Source organism: Lissotriton helveticus, chromosome 7 (assembly GCF_964261635.1).
Source record: "Lissotriton helveticus chromosome 7, aLisHel1.1, whole genome shotgun sequence".
Taxonomy (NCBI): domain Eukaryota; kingdom Metazoa; phylum Chordata; class Amphibia; order Caudata; family Salamandridae; genus Lissotriton; species Lissotriton helveticus.
Genome location: NC_136068.1, coordinates 114,056,506 through 114,071,480, shown reverse-complemented (window position 1 = coordinate 114,071,480; position 14,975 = coordinate 114,056,506). Strand labels below are relative to the sequence as shown.

Here is a 14,975-nt window from a genome sequence, read left to right as displayed (position 1 = left end):
AGCATTTGTGCACATAAGCGTGTCAGTAGCCCAAAATCTAACTTGGAACCTTATTATAATGATCAGGAGCCCACTCCACAGAATGTGGAGGTGGGAGGGTAATGAAGAATCTGTGGTTAGTTAAAGTATCCCCCACAAAGAACTTTACAGAAAGTACCCTCCGTGCTCTTCTTATCGATACTTCCAACCGCAGATTTCTCATCTTTGAAATAAATATCACAACTGAACCTGCTCAAACTGGCGGGTTTGGGGAGTAGACTCCCAAGAGAAAGTCTTTACTATTAAGGCAATAGTGTTTTGTGAACATGTGTACTGACGTCCGTGTCTCAGCCTGGCAAATGTCTAGAACTGGCAGCAGCATATCCCCCCCCCCCCCCCCCCCCCCAGTGCTGGTGTAGCAGCCTTGGCTCTGATGGCCTTCAGGGGGGTGCCCCTTGGCCAGTACTTGCAGATTTCGATGCAGAGGACTATGCGTCTTGACAGGTTTATTTTCTACATTGCCTTAATTTTATTTACGCCAGAGAATCCCACAAAGAGCTAAACATCCGCCCAATGGTCTTCTGTGTGCTCAATAAAGCTTAAAGCCCTCTTAGAGTCCAGGGGACATAGCCTATCCTTTTCTGAGACAGGAGTGGGAACAGAAAATGCTGCTGGAGTGATGGCTTGCCCAAGGTGGAAGGAAGTCCTGTTTTTTTGGCGAGAAAGTCGCCAGAGTTCTCAGCACCAACTAGTTTGGGAAAATAACAGTATAAGTATACGCACTGGAAGTGTCTTAAGTTCCCTCACATGACGAGCTGATGCAATCACAATGGAGTAGACTGTTTTGGAAGCCAGGAGATGCAGCAAACAGCTACAAAACAGCTCAAAGGGCACACATGAGAAATGGCAAGACCAAGTCAAATGCCCATTGTGGCATCACAAACTTTGGGAGGAAACATACGTTAAACCTTTATTAAATCTCATAACAGGCACTTGTTAAAAAACGACAGATGTCCGGCAAATGTAGGAAGGTATAAAATACTGAAAAATACCCTTTCATATTGCCCACTGCAATGCCTTGTTGTGCCAAAGATAAAACAAACAAAAGGCCATCCAACAGCTTTACCGCCCAGGTGTCAGTCTTGTGAAAACCACATCCAGTCACAAACTGGTCCCAATGAATGGCATGAATGCATTTCGTGTAGGGGCACCTAGCTGCTACTGCTCAAGCTCCATGAATGGAGGTGTAGGTTGTGCAGATTCAGGTGGAGGAAAAAAAGCCCTGTTGTTGAGACAGGAGGTCCTCACAAAGTGGCAGTGATTCGAGGGCAGATGCTCATGCCCAGAGATCCAGTACCACACTCTTCTGAGCCAGTATGGAGCCGCAAGGATGACTTGGGATGGTCACTCTTAATATTTGTTTCCAGCAGGAGGGGCAGGAAGACTGACTGGAGATCACCGTTACATTCAATTCGAACTCATGTACAAAAGAGTGTTACTGCAGAAACAAAAAAAGCAAAAGAAAATCTTGACATTATGTGGCCTAGATGGAGGTCAAAAGATTTAACCAGTGTACCCTTTTCTATTCGAAGAGTCACAGCCCCATCTCAGAATGTCTAGGCTACTTATGACCTGCCAGATGCCACCTGCTCAGGTGATCTGCTCTGCAATTCAGGGACTCTGCTAGCTGGTTCGTGGTCAGGAAATTACCATGGCGCTCTCATCTCCTCAGGAGGTGCAGAGCCTCCTGACAAAGTAACCCATGAACTTTCAACAGCATTCCCTGGGTGGATGGCAGAAAGGACTTCAGAGACAGGCGAATGGTCCTCAACTGCAGCTAACTGATGTGGAGCATGCTCCCCGCCTGAGACCAGAAGACTGATTTTCATCTCCCTCCGATTACATCTATATCCCAGAAGGGACATTAACTTCACAGATGTCAGTTCTGTGTGAAAAAGGGAGCGGCCCTGTCACTAGACCAGTTGCATTTGAGCAACCATCACTGCAAGTCTCGAGCAGTCTCCTCTAAAACCTGGATGGCATCTGCCCTATCGTATTGGTGCTGGACCTACTGGAAGTTTAAATTCCACTGCAGGGCACGCATTTGCCACCTGGCATGGCTGACTAAGAGGATGCAGGAGACCAAGAGATCATAAAGCCCCAGAGCTCCTCTCACTGTGATGGAGGACAAAGTTACTTGCCTTCTGTAACAATCTTTCTGGTGGATACCCTAACCGCAGCTTCCTCAAGCATCATACATGATCCAAAAACTTTAAAGCAGTACTCTTGCGAACCAGCAGGCAAAGTCACGCAGTTACACGTAATATTGTTCTGCTACTAAATTGACGAACTGAGCCACATGTAAGTGTCACCAAGACACACTGACATCAGTTGCTTTCGACGGCTATCTGCGCCCAGGTTCAGCAGACTGGCATGACCAGGTTGCAGATCTCTATATTGGGTCTGTGAAATTGCTGAGACTAAAAACTCCTGCAAGACTTAGTGGAAACGATGCCCCTCTAGACAGACCTGCCTAGGAAGGCTGTAGTGCTTCATGAACGTGCGTACAGACACCCATGTAACTAAATGTAAAGGACTAATGTCAAGGATAGGTACTCAATATGCCAACACAGTGACAGCAGGTATGTTCCTGGTGATACGAGTCTACAAGCCTTCTGGAGCTTCTTCGCCAGTTCATAGCAGATCTTTATACAGAGAATAGTTCAATAAGAGGTGGTCTGTTTTTTAATTGCCTTGACCTCATTTGCTCCGGAAAACCCTACAAAGAGCTGATCGTCCACTGGATGCTCTTGGTGAGATCAATATAGAAGATTGGAGCCCTTTAAGAGTCCAAACGATCGAGTCTCTCTTCACCTTAGAGGGATGCGGAGCAAAAAAGAAGGCTGTAAAGGCGATAGCCTGCGGGACATAAAGAGTGGCCACTTTCGGTAGAAAGGAAGTTTGGGTCCTCAACACCAGCTTACCACGAAAAATAATTGTTTAACCACATGCGCGCTAGCGGGTTTTCCTGCTGCGTGCTGGATTTTCAAAAAACCCGCGTTACGTGCCAAAGCCAGCTCGTCATGCGCGTAGCACAGGTAACGCCCATGACGAGCTGGCTTTGTCATCAGCGCTGAAGGGGTTAAGGTGGACTGAAAAAGAGCCTGAAGCTCGCTCATACATCTGGCTGATGTTATGGCGATGAGAAATACAGTCTTAAATGTAAGAAGTCTCGAAGGACACTGTGCACTGGCTCCAAACTGGGGCACATAAAAAACGTGAAGACTAAGATCAATCCCACTGGGGCCTCTACAGAGGGCTTAGGTGGCAACAAATGTTGCAAACCTTTTTAAGAATCTCATCATAACCAGTGATTTAAAAAGCACAGGCAGATTCGGCTCCAGCAAAAAAAAAAAAAAAAAAAAAAAAAAAAAAAAAGCTGAAAGGCACAATAAGCCAGAAAAAGTCCTTGCAGGGCCAGGGACAGAACAAGAATCAAAACTCAGTTTATCGGGGAAGATCCACAATCCACAAATTTGTCCCACTCACTGAAGTGCACAGATTTTGTGGAAGGAAGTCTTGCTGCCATGGTGACAAATTCAGGGGCACGGTCTAAGGAGGTCAACTGACTCCTTTTAATCTCCAAGCATGGAGATGCAAATTGTGTAGTCCGAGATGCAGTACCTGCCCTGCGGCTGAAACAGAAGATCATCCCAAAGCGGCAGCTTAATCTGCGGACCCATGTTCATGTCCAGGGGTACTGGGTGCTATACTCGCCTGCCCAATCAGGTGCCATTAGGATGACGTGGGCCCAGGCCATTCATCCTCTTCTTTAGAACTCTGGGCCGGAGAGTAAATTGTGAGAAGGCATGGGAAATCCATAGTTCTCCACTAGAAAGGAGCCTGAGAGAGTTGCTTTGGAAACTTCAATGCGCAAAAGTGCCAACATGCTTGCTTGGCAGTGGAGGAAAAGATTGAGCGAGCATTCTCCCCATTACTGAAAGATGCCCTGCCCCACCTCTCCTAGATGGCATCCCAAACTAAGCAGCCATGAACAGCGCCAGCTCTTGTCTGGGTAACAAGGGCCTGCCACTGACCCAATCGTGGTCCAGTAGCCTCAGACTGTCTTCGGCAGACTCCATCTAAATCTGTATATAATCGGACAGTTTCCCCTGTCCCTTTGCCCACTGGGATTTGAGGTCTCACTGCAGAGCCAACATGTGCAACCTTGTATGTTTGGCCAGCAAGATGCAGGAGGCCAACCTCATCCACACTGAAGAGCAGGGCAGAGGCTAAAACAGCAGGATCTTAGCCTGCATGTCCTGACTCTCCCCTCCTGCAGAAGGCACAAACCATACCACACCCAGAATAGCTCTGATGAACTGGAGTGTCTGTGAATATGTTAAGTGTGACTTTGGCAAGTTTATAAGGAACTCTAAAGATAACACAATTGGTGTTGCCTGGAGGTGGTGGAAGCAAGGTACCACCCACCAGAGTGGCACTGGTGAGGCCAAAAATGAGCACTGCACATTGAAAATGCTCATAGCCCACTTAAGTTGGTAGCTGTGGACTGCAGGACAGGGAAGTGAAAATAAGAGCCCTGCAGGTGCAACACAACCATCCAGTCTCCAAGGTCTAGGACAGACAGAACCTAGGCTAGGATGAGCATCTTAAAGTTATCCTTTTGAAGAAAATATGATGAAGGTCTCAGTCTTTCTTCAGCACAGGAAAGTAGCAGGAGTACTACATAATTCCTACGTCCGAGGCTGGAACCCGCTTTATGAACTGATGGTGGTGGAAGATGTGGTGGGTTAGAAAAATGGGAATTCGTAGCCCTGATGGACAACTTGAAAGACCCACCCTCTGAAGTGATGGCCTTCAACCCTTGTAGAAAATATGGGATCCTGACTCAGACAGGGTTGCGGTAAAGATACTCTAGAGGAGTTTTGCAGCTGTGGCTACTGAGGGGTCGGGGACAGGTCTGCACAATGTCTGTGCTTTCATGAAACTGAAACAGGGAAAATGTAGAAGTCAGCCCTGGTTGAAGGTCCTTTGTTAAAACATTTGTGTTCACCTGTGTAGTGGGGAGCTGTTAGTCTAGCATGTCTGCCTCCTCTTTCATAACTGCGAAGGTGGCACTTTTCTCAGTGGCTGGACCAGGTAGAGGTACAAGGCCAGTATCTGGAGAAGTATCAAGCATCTACTAGTTCTTTTTAATAATTTCCACTCAGTGAATTGGGGAAACGGGTGTCCCTTTAATTTCAATGGTCATTGTCTGAGCCAGTTTTAAAAGCAAAGTTTGAGCCTTACCCTACTCAGACTTATGTCTCTGAGTTTGTTGGGGTACAAGGACTGTTGAAAATGGAAGGAGGAAAGTTACCATAATATGCTTTCCACACACATTCTTATCTCCAAGAGCCCAAGTTTAGTGTGGCGGAAGACTTTGTCCATCTTGAAAATGACCCAAGTGGGTAGGGCTAGCCACATGAACATTTACCTTATAGGTTAGGCCGTCCACTGGGTTCATTCCCATCCACAAGCTTGTGCCAGGCATAAATGAGGAATCTCCAGGCACTCACTTCAGAACACTCCTGAACTGGTGGAATATCAGAAGAGGACTAAACTTGCTGCCAGAGACATGAGAAGAGCTTAGAAGACAGTCCCAGCTATATTTTTGAACCCAGGACACAGAAGTGAACTCTAAGGATCATAAGGCTTACATACTGTTAAAGGTACAGGAACACAACAAGCTACAAGATGCGCTTTCCTGCAACTGGCCAGGTGCAACTAGACCTGGACTGGATCCTGCTGTGGCATCTGCCTTCAAGTCTAAGTTCCTCTCCAGAGATCCTAGGCAGTTTTAAAAGTGAACTCCTGTGGTTGATAGATGATTGAGATTGAAAGGACTAAAGTCAGAAGGAAAATTCTTGGACCAGAATAAACATGGTTAATGTATCCGGTCCATATTACATTGCAGTCAGTGGGGCCTGTTCTACTAACTATCATTGGCACTTTGTGATTCTTGACACTTTTTCTACCTAAAGTTTTACAAATTTAAATCTCTGGTTCCCCGTATTGGATTTTTTTTGTCCATTTTATTAAGTACATTTTATTCTATGTTTTAATATATTTGTTTTTTTTATTGTTCTGCATCCTGACTTTATTACTGTTTTAGTAATGCATATATACCTTATGCATTGCCTCTAAGTTAAGCCGGTCTCCTCTTTGCCCAAAGAGACCAGGCAGTTGAGCTCAAGTTTATTTGGTGACTTCAGTGGTTCACCCTGACCAGGATTGAGATTATTACTCAGGTCAAGTTCTCATCCATCTTAATGAATAACCTAATTTCTTACAAGATAGTTAAATGTACTAGCATCTGGGCTTGTACAGAGTTCCATAAACTATGACAACCTACAGATGCAAACTTTTGCATCTCACAAACATCAGTTTTGCTGAAAGCCTGCTATTTCATCCTCTTCCCAAGCCTCACGACAGAGCTTGCATTCAAGAAGATGTTGAAATATGCACTATCAGGTCCTTGGAGATGGGGTGTTCAGGCTTTTCTGAGGTAAAGTGCAGCAGAAGAACTCTCAAATGGTACCTTTTTGCGCGCCTTTTGTGAAAGTGCTTGGAGCAAGCACTTTCTATTGAATCAACACTGAGCGCAATTGCTTCTTCTATATAAGATAGAGATCAAAGCTTTCTGTGTCTTTAATTGTTTCAGAGGGAAACGTTTTACAGGTCTCACAGCATGATACCTAGTGATAAGGATAAAGACCATAAATGCACTGTTTGTGTGGATCATCAGTTTAAATATTTTGTAAGCAGCAAAATATTTACTTTTTTCTTTCTTTGTCACTGTACAGTTCAGAGCGCCCCAGAGGGCCGGAAGATAAAAAACAACTTTTTGTGGAAGCTGAAGTTAGGACTGACTTTGATTCCAAGGAAGACCAGTAGAAGTAAATGTGTGGCAAGTGTAAGGTCAAAGATGGGGGAGAGGAGAGTTCTTATCTGGAACGCCCTCAAACATGACGAGTGGTAAAAATCTAACCTATGGCAGCACCTAGGAGGGGTAGAGTGCAACACCCACCTCACTGGCTTACGTTTAGGTTGTTTCAACAGTGTATACTGCTACTGAAAGGTGCCAAATACTCCCAAAATGATTCATGCATTTAAATCTTTAAAAAAGCCAATGTTGGGGAAACCAATTTCGTATAACACTAACTTCAAACACTACTTTAGTAAGTGCTTGAGATGTTAATACTGTACCTTGTTTGCAGAGTCCAACTCAAGAGCCTTTTGATAAACGTCCATTGCTTTGGTAAAATCCTTCATCGCTTCTAGTGCAGAGGCTTTCCGCGTGTATCCTTTTACTGCCAAGAGAAAAGAAATGCATGGGATGCACAATTTATTTATTTATTTAGTGTTTTCTATAGCGCGAACAAGACCCAGCGTAGGGTGTCAGAGCGCTTTACAGTAGAGATTCATCAGTTGTTAACGTTACATACTTCAGTTTAGCATATAGACATATATACATTCAATATACAGTTGTCAGACACAGTTAAGGTACATGAATATCTTTGTTCATGATCTAACGTGGAGTGACATAGCTTATACCATATTGTTTCGTCCGTCAAAAAGATAAGCATTTTGGCTAGGATAGCAGACCTCCCCTACGCTCTTTATGGAAGAAATTTGCTCATAAAGTACGATTTCGCTTCCTTTTTGAAGGTTGCAATGGAAGTAATTCTTCTGATGTTTGGTGGGAGTGCATTCCAAATTCTTGGTGCTGCTCCTGAGAATGCTCGGTCATATGTCTTTTTCTTGTAGAATCGAGCCGGTTTCAATAACAATAACAATAACAGACACTACATGATCCAGCCAATTGTAGTAGGGCTTGAAGAAATTAAGTGTACATAGCAAAATCACTAAGATTTGTTTTTTATTATTTGATTAAGAGACTTTCCACTTTATCCCCCACACCCATATGGATTAGTTACTTACCTGTAATCCTAGTTCTCATCCAGGGGTATACTCAGTCATAATCTATGAATAATCGCCGCCCATGTGCGGGATCCCGGAGCATATAGAACATACATATATATACCTATATATGCATATGTGAAAACATATAATTCAGCCTAAATATTTCCATAATGGCCAAAATGCTGAAAATTACATAGGTCTGTTTAGTAGCACCTATACTCTCCCAACCCCTAAGGAAGAAAGAGCGCAGTAAACATTTGTCATACAACACAACTTTACTGCCATAGAGAAACCTGTAATTGCAGGCATTTGCCAGTAGGCTGCAGTAGAGTGTAAAGAAACAAAAAAACTGACACCTTGCCTTTTAGGCATTAGAGTAGGAGTACCGTGACTTTAAGACCTGCAGGAGACCCCTGCTCCCATAATGCACCACAGGTGGCAGTTAGGTCCAATCCACAATCATCATTCAATAACTTTGCAGTAATGCTCGTCCGGGGAGGTGGGTGGGAGCTTAGGACTTTGATGAGTATACCCCTGGATGAGAACTAGGATTACAGGGAAGTAACTAATCCTTCTCATCCAGGGGATACTCATCAATAGTTATAATCTATGAATAGACCAGCAAGCCCATACCCAAAGTCTCGAGGACGAGCAAACAAGTATACAGCAAAAAAAAATAAAAAAAATAAAAAAAGAATTAACATCTTATTTAAAATGCAGTTATGCAAACAGATTCCTTAAAGAGGCCTGTCCCACTTGGGCATCGGCCTGTGCATCTGAATCAATGCAATAATGGCGAGTAAAGGTATGTACAGAACGCCATGTAGCGGCCTTACAAATCTCAGAGATTGGAATGTTACGAAGGAGAGCTGTAGTAGAAGCTTTCCCTCTGGTAGAGTGTGCATGAGGTCTGCCCTGTAACGCTTTGTTAGCTAATTGGTAAGACAGCACAATACAGGAGACGATCCATCGTGAGATGGATCTCTTTGAGGTTGACAGACCGGTATTTGTTGACCCATAATTAACAAAAATCCGGTTTGATTTCCTAAGTGGAAGAGTCTTAGCTAGGTAAAACTTCAGAACCCTCCGGAGATCAAGAGAGTGTAGGGATCTCTCCGGGGGAGTGGTTGGTTGAGGAAAGAAAGTAGGCAGAGTAATGGTCTGATTAATATGGAAGTCCAAGAACACCTTAGGCAAAAAGCCTGGGTGCGTCCTCACAACCACTCTATAGGCATGAAAAACAGTGTAAGGTTCCTTGCAACATAGGGCCTGGAGCTCGCTCACCCTATGGGCAGAGGTGATCGCTACCAAAAAAGCAGCTTTCCAGGTCAGGTGCTGCAAAGACGCCTTATGGATAGGCTCGAAGGGAGCACCCATCAATTTTGTAAGTACAAAGTTAAGTTCCCAGGGAGGAGAGGAGGATCTCACTGGTGGAAACACTTTAAGCCCTTCTAGGAGATCTTTAACCACAGGCATAAGGAAGAATGATGTCTGAGAAGGAGACTTCCTGTAGGCTGTGATTGCCGCCAAGTGAACCCTGATGGAGGGGTACTTCAGGCCTGACATGCCAAATGTAACAAATACGGTAGAATCACCTGCTCTTGACCGTGGATAGGATCAAGAGAGTTGTCTAGGCACCAAACGTAAAATCTCTTCCATTTGAAAGCATAAGACTGTCTAGTAGAGGGCCTCTTTGCCTCTTTAAGAATGTTCATGCAATCAGCTGAAAGGTCTAGGTGGCCATTTTGGATGACCTCAGGAGCCATGCCGTCAAGCGAAGGAAAGGGAGGTTGGGGTGAAACACCTTGCCCCCGTCCTTGGTCAGCAAGTCTGGGCGGCATGGCAGTCTCCAGTGAGGGACTTCCGACAGCTGGAGGAGATCCGGGTACCACCGCTGCCGTGGCCACTCCGGCGCTACCAGGATCATCCTGGTGTGGTCCTGTGGAACTTCTGTATCACCGCCGGGATCAGAGGCAGGGGAGGAAAGGCGTAGAACAATGTCTGAGACCAGGTGATCAAAAGAGCATTTCCCCGTGATCCTTGTTGGGGAAATTTGGACGCGAAGACAGGGCATTTTGCGCTTGCGAACAAATCTAAGTCTGGTACTCCCCATTGTCGAAACACCTCTTGCGTGACCTCTTGGTTGAGCACCCAGTCGCGCGCTTCTACGAAGTCTCTGCTTAGGTCGTCCGCCTGAACATTTAGGATTCCTGGCAAGTGAACTGCCACGATAGAGAGGCCCCTCGCCAGAAGCCAGTGCCAAATGGCTTGAGCTTCCAGAGACAGGACTTGTGACTTTGTGCCTCCCTGCTTGTTCAGATGGAACATAGTTGTGTTGTCTGTCTGAACTTGAATATGGCTGGTGCGTAGAGACGGGTAGAGGGACTTGAGCGCCAAGTAGACAGCCCGGAGCTCCAGGAAGTTGATGTGGTAACCTCTTTCCACTTCCAGAGACCCTGAACTTGCAGCTGGTCCATATGAGCACCCCAGCCGTGCATCGAGGCATCCTTGACCACTGTCTGTGATGGAGGCGTTTGATGGAACGGGACTCCCCGCAAAAGATGAGAGCATTTCATCCACCATCTGATGGAGTCTCTGGCACTTTACTTGAGAGAGACCTGATCCTCCCAGTGTCCTGATCTCGGAGATCATTGGTCCTCTAGGGCCTGCTGCAGAGGTCTCATGTGAAGGTGTGCATTGGGCATGATGTAGATGCACGAGGCCATCGATCCCAGAAGAGACAACACTTTTCTGGCTGTGGGACTTTGAGTGTCTAGCAGGATGCAACACTTTAGAAGCATGGATGACAACCTCTCCTCCGGACACACGCTTACCTTTGCGGAGTCCAAGGAGGCGCCCAGGTAGTGTATTCGCTGGATGGGGTTGAGCACTGACTTCTTGTAGCTGACCTGCAACCTCAAGGGATGCATCAGACTGAGACAGTACGATAGATGTTTCTGAAGCAGAACAGGCGTGGAGCTTTTCAGAAGCAAATCGTCTAGATAGGGATAGACAAAGATTTTCCGCCTACGGAGGAAGGCAGCCAACACCGCCATGCACTTGGAGAATGTCCGTGGGGCGGACTTGAGCCGGAACGGCAGCACTCGATACTGGTGGTGGAGACGGTCGATCTGAAACCTGAGGAATTTCCGGTGCTTTACTGAGACCGGTATATGAAAGTACACGTCCTGAATGTCGATGGCACACGTCCAGTCTCCCTGGTGAAGGTGTGGAAAGATCTGGTGCAGGGCTAGCATGCACATTTTTTCTTTTCTGATGAAAATGTTCAGCAGACGTAGGTCGAGGATAGGTCTGTACTCTTTAACTACTCCTCATTTTTGGACTAGAAAGTATCAGGAGTATACTCCTGGATTTCTTCGCATGGGAGGGACCTCCTCTATGGCCTTCTTCATGAGAAGGGTAGAGACTTCGTCCTTCAACAGCTGACTTTGAAGTCGAGAAAATTGCTTGAGTTGAGGGAACACTTGCGGAGGAGGTGACTTGAACCTCAGCAAGTAACCATGCTGCACAATACTCAGCACCCATTTGTCCTGTGGACTGTTTGTTGTTATTTTCTCTGCCTCTACCAGGGCGTCTCTGCTGAAAATGAGACCTTTGCTGTGTTTGAGACTACCACTGAGGGGTTTGAACCCTCTGTTGGTAAGACCGCTTGTCGCCTTGACGGAAGCGCTTTTTGAACACTTTTCGTTTCTCCAACCCCACAGCTTTAACAGTGTCCATTTCCGCCTTCATTTTAGTCATCTTGTCGTCGGCGTGAGACCCAAAGCAGAGATGTTCCATTGAAAGGAAGGTTTAGTATCTTCTTTTGAGCATCAGGCTTGAGGCCTGTAAGGCGTAGCCAAGCCAAGCGTCATGAGCAGACTCCATAGGAGTAACCATGAGCTGCGAGGTCAGAAGCATCCGCTGCAGCACTTATTACTTGGTTGGCTACGAGTCCTCCCTCCTGGAGAATCTCGGTGAAGTCCTGCCGGTCTTCTTTGGGAAGCTTCTCAGTGAACGAGTGACAGAGTCCCAGAGAGATCTATTGTATTGTCCAAGAAGAGTGGAGGCACTGACAACTTTCATGAATGACACAGAAGTGCTGCACATCCTCCTTCCATACGAATACATCTGCTTACTATCCTTTTCCGGGGGTACTGAGGACGAGGTGGAAGCAGAATGGGATTTCATGGTTGCCGCCACGATGACTGAATCAGCTGGTGGATCCGTCCTGAGAAATAAGGGGTCCTCTGCTGGAGCCTTGTACTTTTTTGCGATTCTGGAGGGTACCGAACCCACCGTCGCAGGAGTAAGAAAGGTGGACATTGCCGATTCCAGGAATCCGGGCACCAAAGGTAGCAGAGGTCTAGGAGCAGACCGGTGGTGCAGGGTGTCGAAGATGATTGATGGGGGAACCACGGGGGTATGCAAAGAAATGTTACGTTTTCTTGCCCCCCTACCCAGAACATCAGTAAATGTAGAGATGTTATCTATGGGTGACACCCGTGAAGGTGGTGTGGAGGAGGTGGTCGTAGATCTCGTAGACGAAGACCATGTAGGAGATCTTGTACGCCTTCTCTTATGGGGCCTGTCGCAATGAAGGCTGTGCCGGCCCCTAGATCTAGACCGATGTCTTCGGTGGCGAATAGATCTAACCAAGGCTCTCTCCACTGCTGAAAGAGGCCTTGCGCCACGTCCGAGTTCAGTCGCCATTCGTGATCCATCATGCACCGACGGCTGAGCTCGTCCGCCCTGGCGTTCAGAGAACCTGCCAAGTGTTGAACCATCAGGGTCACGCCCTGATGTTTCAGCCACTGCCAGAGGCGCAGAGCCTCCTGGCAAAGGGTCCACGACCCCGCCCCGCCCTGTTTGTTGCAGTACCACATGGCGGTGTTGTCCGTGAATACCTGCACTACACTCCCCCGGACAGAGGGGAGGAATCGCCCGCAGCTCCAAAAGGTTGATATGGAGCCGGGACTCCGCCGGAGACCAGAGGCCTCTGATCTCCGCCTCTCCCATGTGGCCTCCCCAGCCCTGGAGGGACGAGTCAGTCACAACTACGTCCTCTGGTTAGGGAAGGGAGAGGGATCTGCCGCTGACTTAATCGCGGTCCGTGAGCCACCACTGCAGCTGTCTCGCAGTGCCCTCCGAGATCAGGACATGGTCGGATAGGTTGCCCAGATGCTGGGCCCACTGAAACTTCAGGTCCCAATGCAGAGCCCGCATCCGCCACCGGGCGTGATGCACCAGAAGGACGCAGAAGGCCATCAGCCCCAGAAACCGCAGCGTCAACCTGACTGAGACCCGGGACAAAGGCTGAAAGAGTGGAATCAGAGCCTTAATGTCCCGAACCCGCTGTTCGGGAGGATAAACCCAAAACTGCACCGAGTCGAGAACCGCTCCTATGAAGAGGAGCTACTGAGAGAGGCACAGGTGTGACTTCGGCACATTGATGGAAAACCCCAGCTGGTGCAGGAGGTCTGCCGTCGTCTCGAGGTGGCTGACGACTGTCTGGGGTGAGCCAGCCTTCAACAACCAGTCGTCGAGGTAGGGGAAGACTGAAACCCCTAACCTGCGCAGATGAGCTGCGACCACCGCCATCACCTTTGTGAACACCCGTGGGGCGCTGGTAAGGCCGAAGGAGAGAAAACTGAGTAAACGGAGAGTAAACTGAAAGTGCTCGTGGCCAACCGTGAACCGCAGGTGGGCCGGCAGGACGGGGATGTGGAAATAAGCGTCCTGCAAGTCCAACTCTACCATCCAGTCTCCTGGGTCCAGGGCAGCCAAGACCTGAGCCAGTGTCAGCATTTTGAACTTTTGAACCGGAGGAAGCAGTTGACCTTCCGTAGATCCAAGATAGGGCGTAGGCCCCCTTTGCCCTTCTTGGGTACCAGAAAGAAGTGGGAGTAGCAACCACACCCTACTTCTGGCCCAGGAACGCGCTCGATGCCCCCCTTGGCCAAGAGGGCAGTAACTTCCTCCTGCAGAAGTCGCAAATGATCCCACGATACGCGGTGGCATGGCTGGAGGGATCGCCTCGAAGGGGTGTGAGTAGCCCCATCGGACGATTTGCAGCCCCCACCTGTCCAATGTGACAGTGCGCCAGTGGAGGAGGTGATGGCGAACCCTGCCCCCCACAGGCGTCACATGGGCCTGAAAGCACGGACTAGGAGGGTTTTGAGGCAGATGCTGCGGGGGAAGGTGTGGACTGTCCTTGCCGTTGTCCCTGACCGCCGCCACGGCGTTTTCCACGGCCGCCACCGTGTTGGATATTACTCTGCGGTGCGTGGCTGGCAGCACGTGTGGGGGCGCCCCTTCCTTGGCCACGAAAGGAGCGAAAGGCACCCATTTGCTGGTGCGGGGCCGAGAGGCCCAAGGACCTGGCCGTAGCCCTGGAGTCCTAAAAGCGCTCAAGCGCCTGGTCTGCCTTGTCGCCAAAAAGGCGACGGCCATCAAACGGCATGGCCATGAGTGTATTCTGGACATCGGCCGAGAAGTTGGCGGACCTCAACCAGGCGTGGCGACGAATCGCCACCGTCGTTGCCATCGCTCTGCCCAGTGAGTCAGTGGTATCCAGCCCACACCGGATAGAATACCATGCTGCATCTCGTCCTTCCACAAGGGCCTGGCCGAGTTTAGCCCGTACCTCAAACGGGCATTCTGGTAGCACGTCCACGACCGTAACCCACAGAGTGGGTGTAGCGGCCCAAGAGGCATGCGGGGTTGGAAGACCGCAGTCCCAGACTCAGCGAGGAGAATACCTTTTTGTCGGAAGAGCGATGACGTCTCTTCAAATTCTTGTGCTTACCTGACGACTTCGAACCTGAGGAGTGATGTCGACCCCCGGAGCTATGATGGCTCCGACCCCGCGACCGGTCACTCGACCTCCGTCTGGCACCGGGACCTCTCACGGCGGAGCAGGCTTTGTCGTCGTGGTCGACGCCGAGACAGTGTAGACACCGGCGGTGAGGGTCGGTGGCCGACATCAGTCTGAGCAGGGTTCAAAACCT

The 14,975-nt window shown here is 48.3% G+C and overlaps 1 protein-coding gene across 1 annotated transcript in view; it reads right to left on the bottom strand.

Annotated features, from left to right (window-relative positions):
• STIP1 (stress induced phosphoprotein 1) overlaps window positions 1–14,975 on the bottom strand; it is a 199,906-nt gene that overhangs the window by 26,166 nt on the left and 158,765 nt on the right. The window contains exon 12 of the mRNA XM_078651644.1: window positions 7,249–7,352. Coding sequence (XP_078507770.1) covers window positions 7,249–7,352 — 104 coding nt within the window. The remainder of the gene's footprint in view (window positions 1–7,248; window positions 7,353–14,975) is intronic.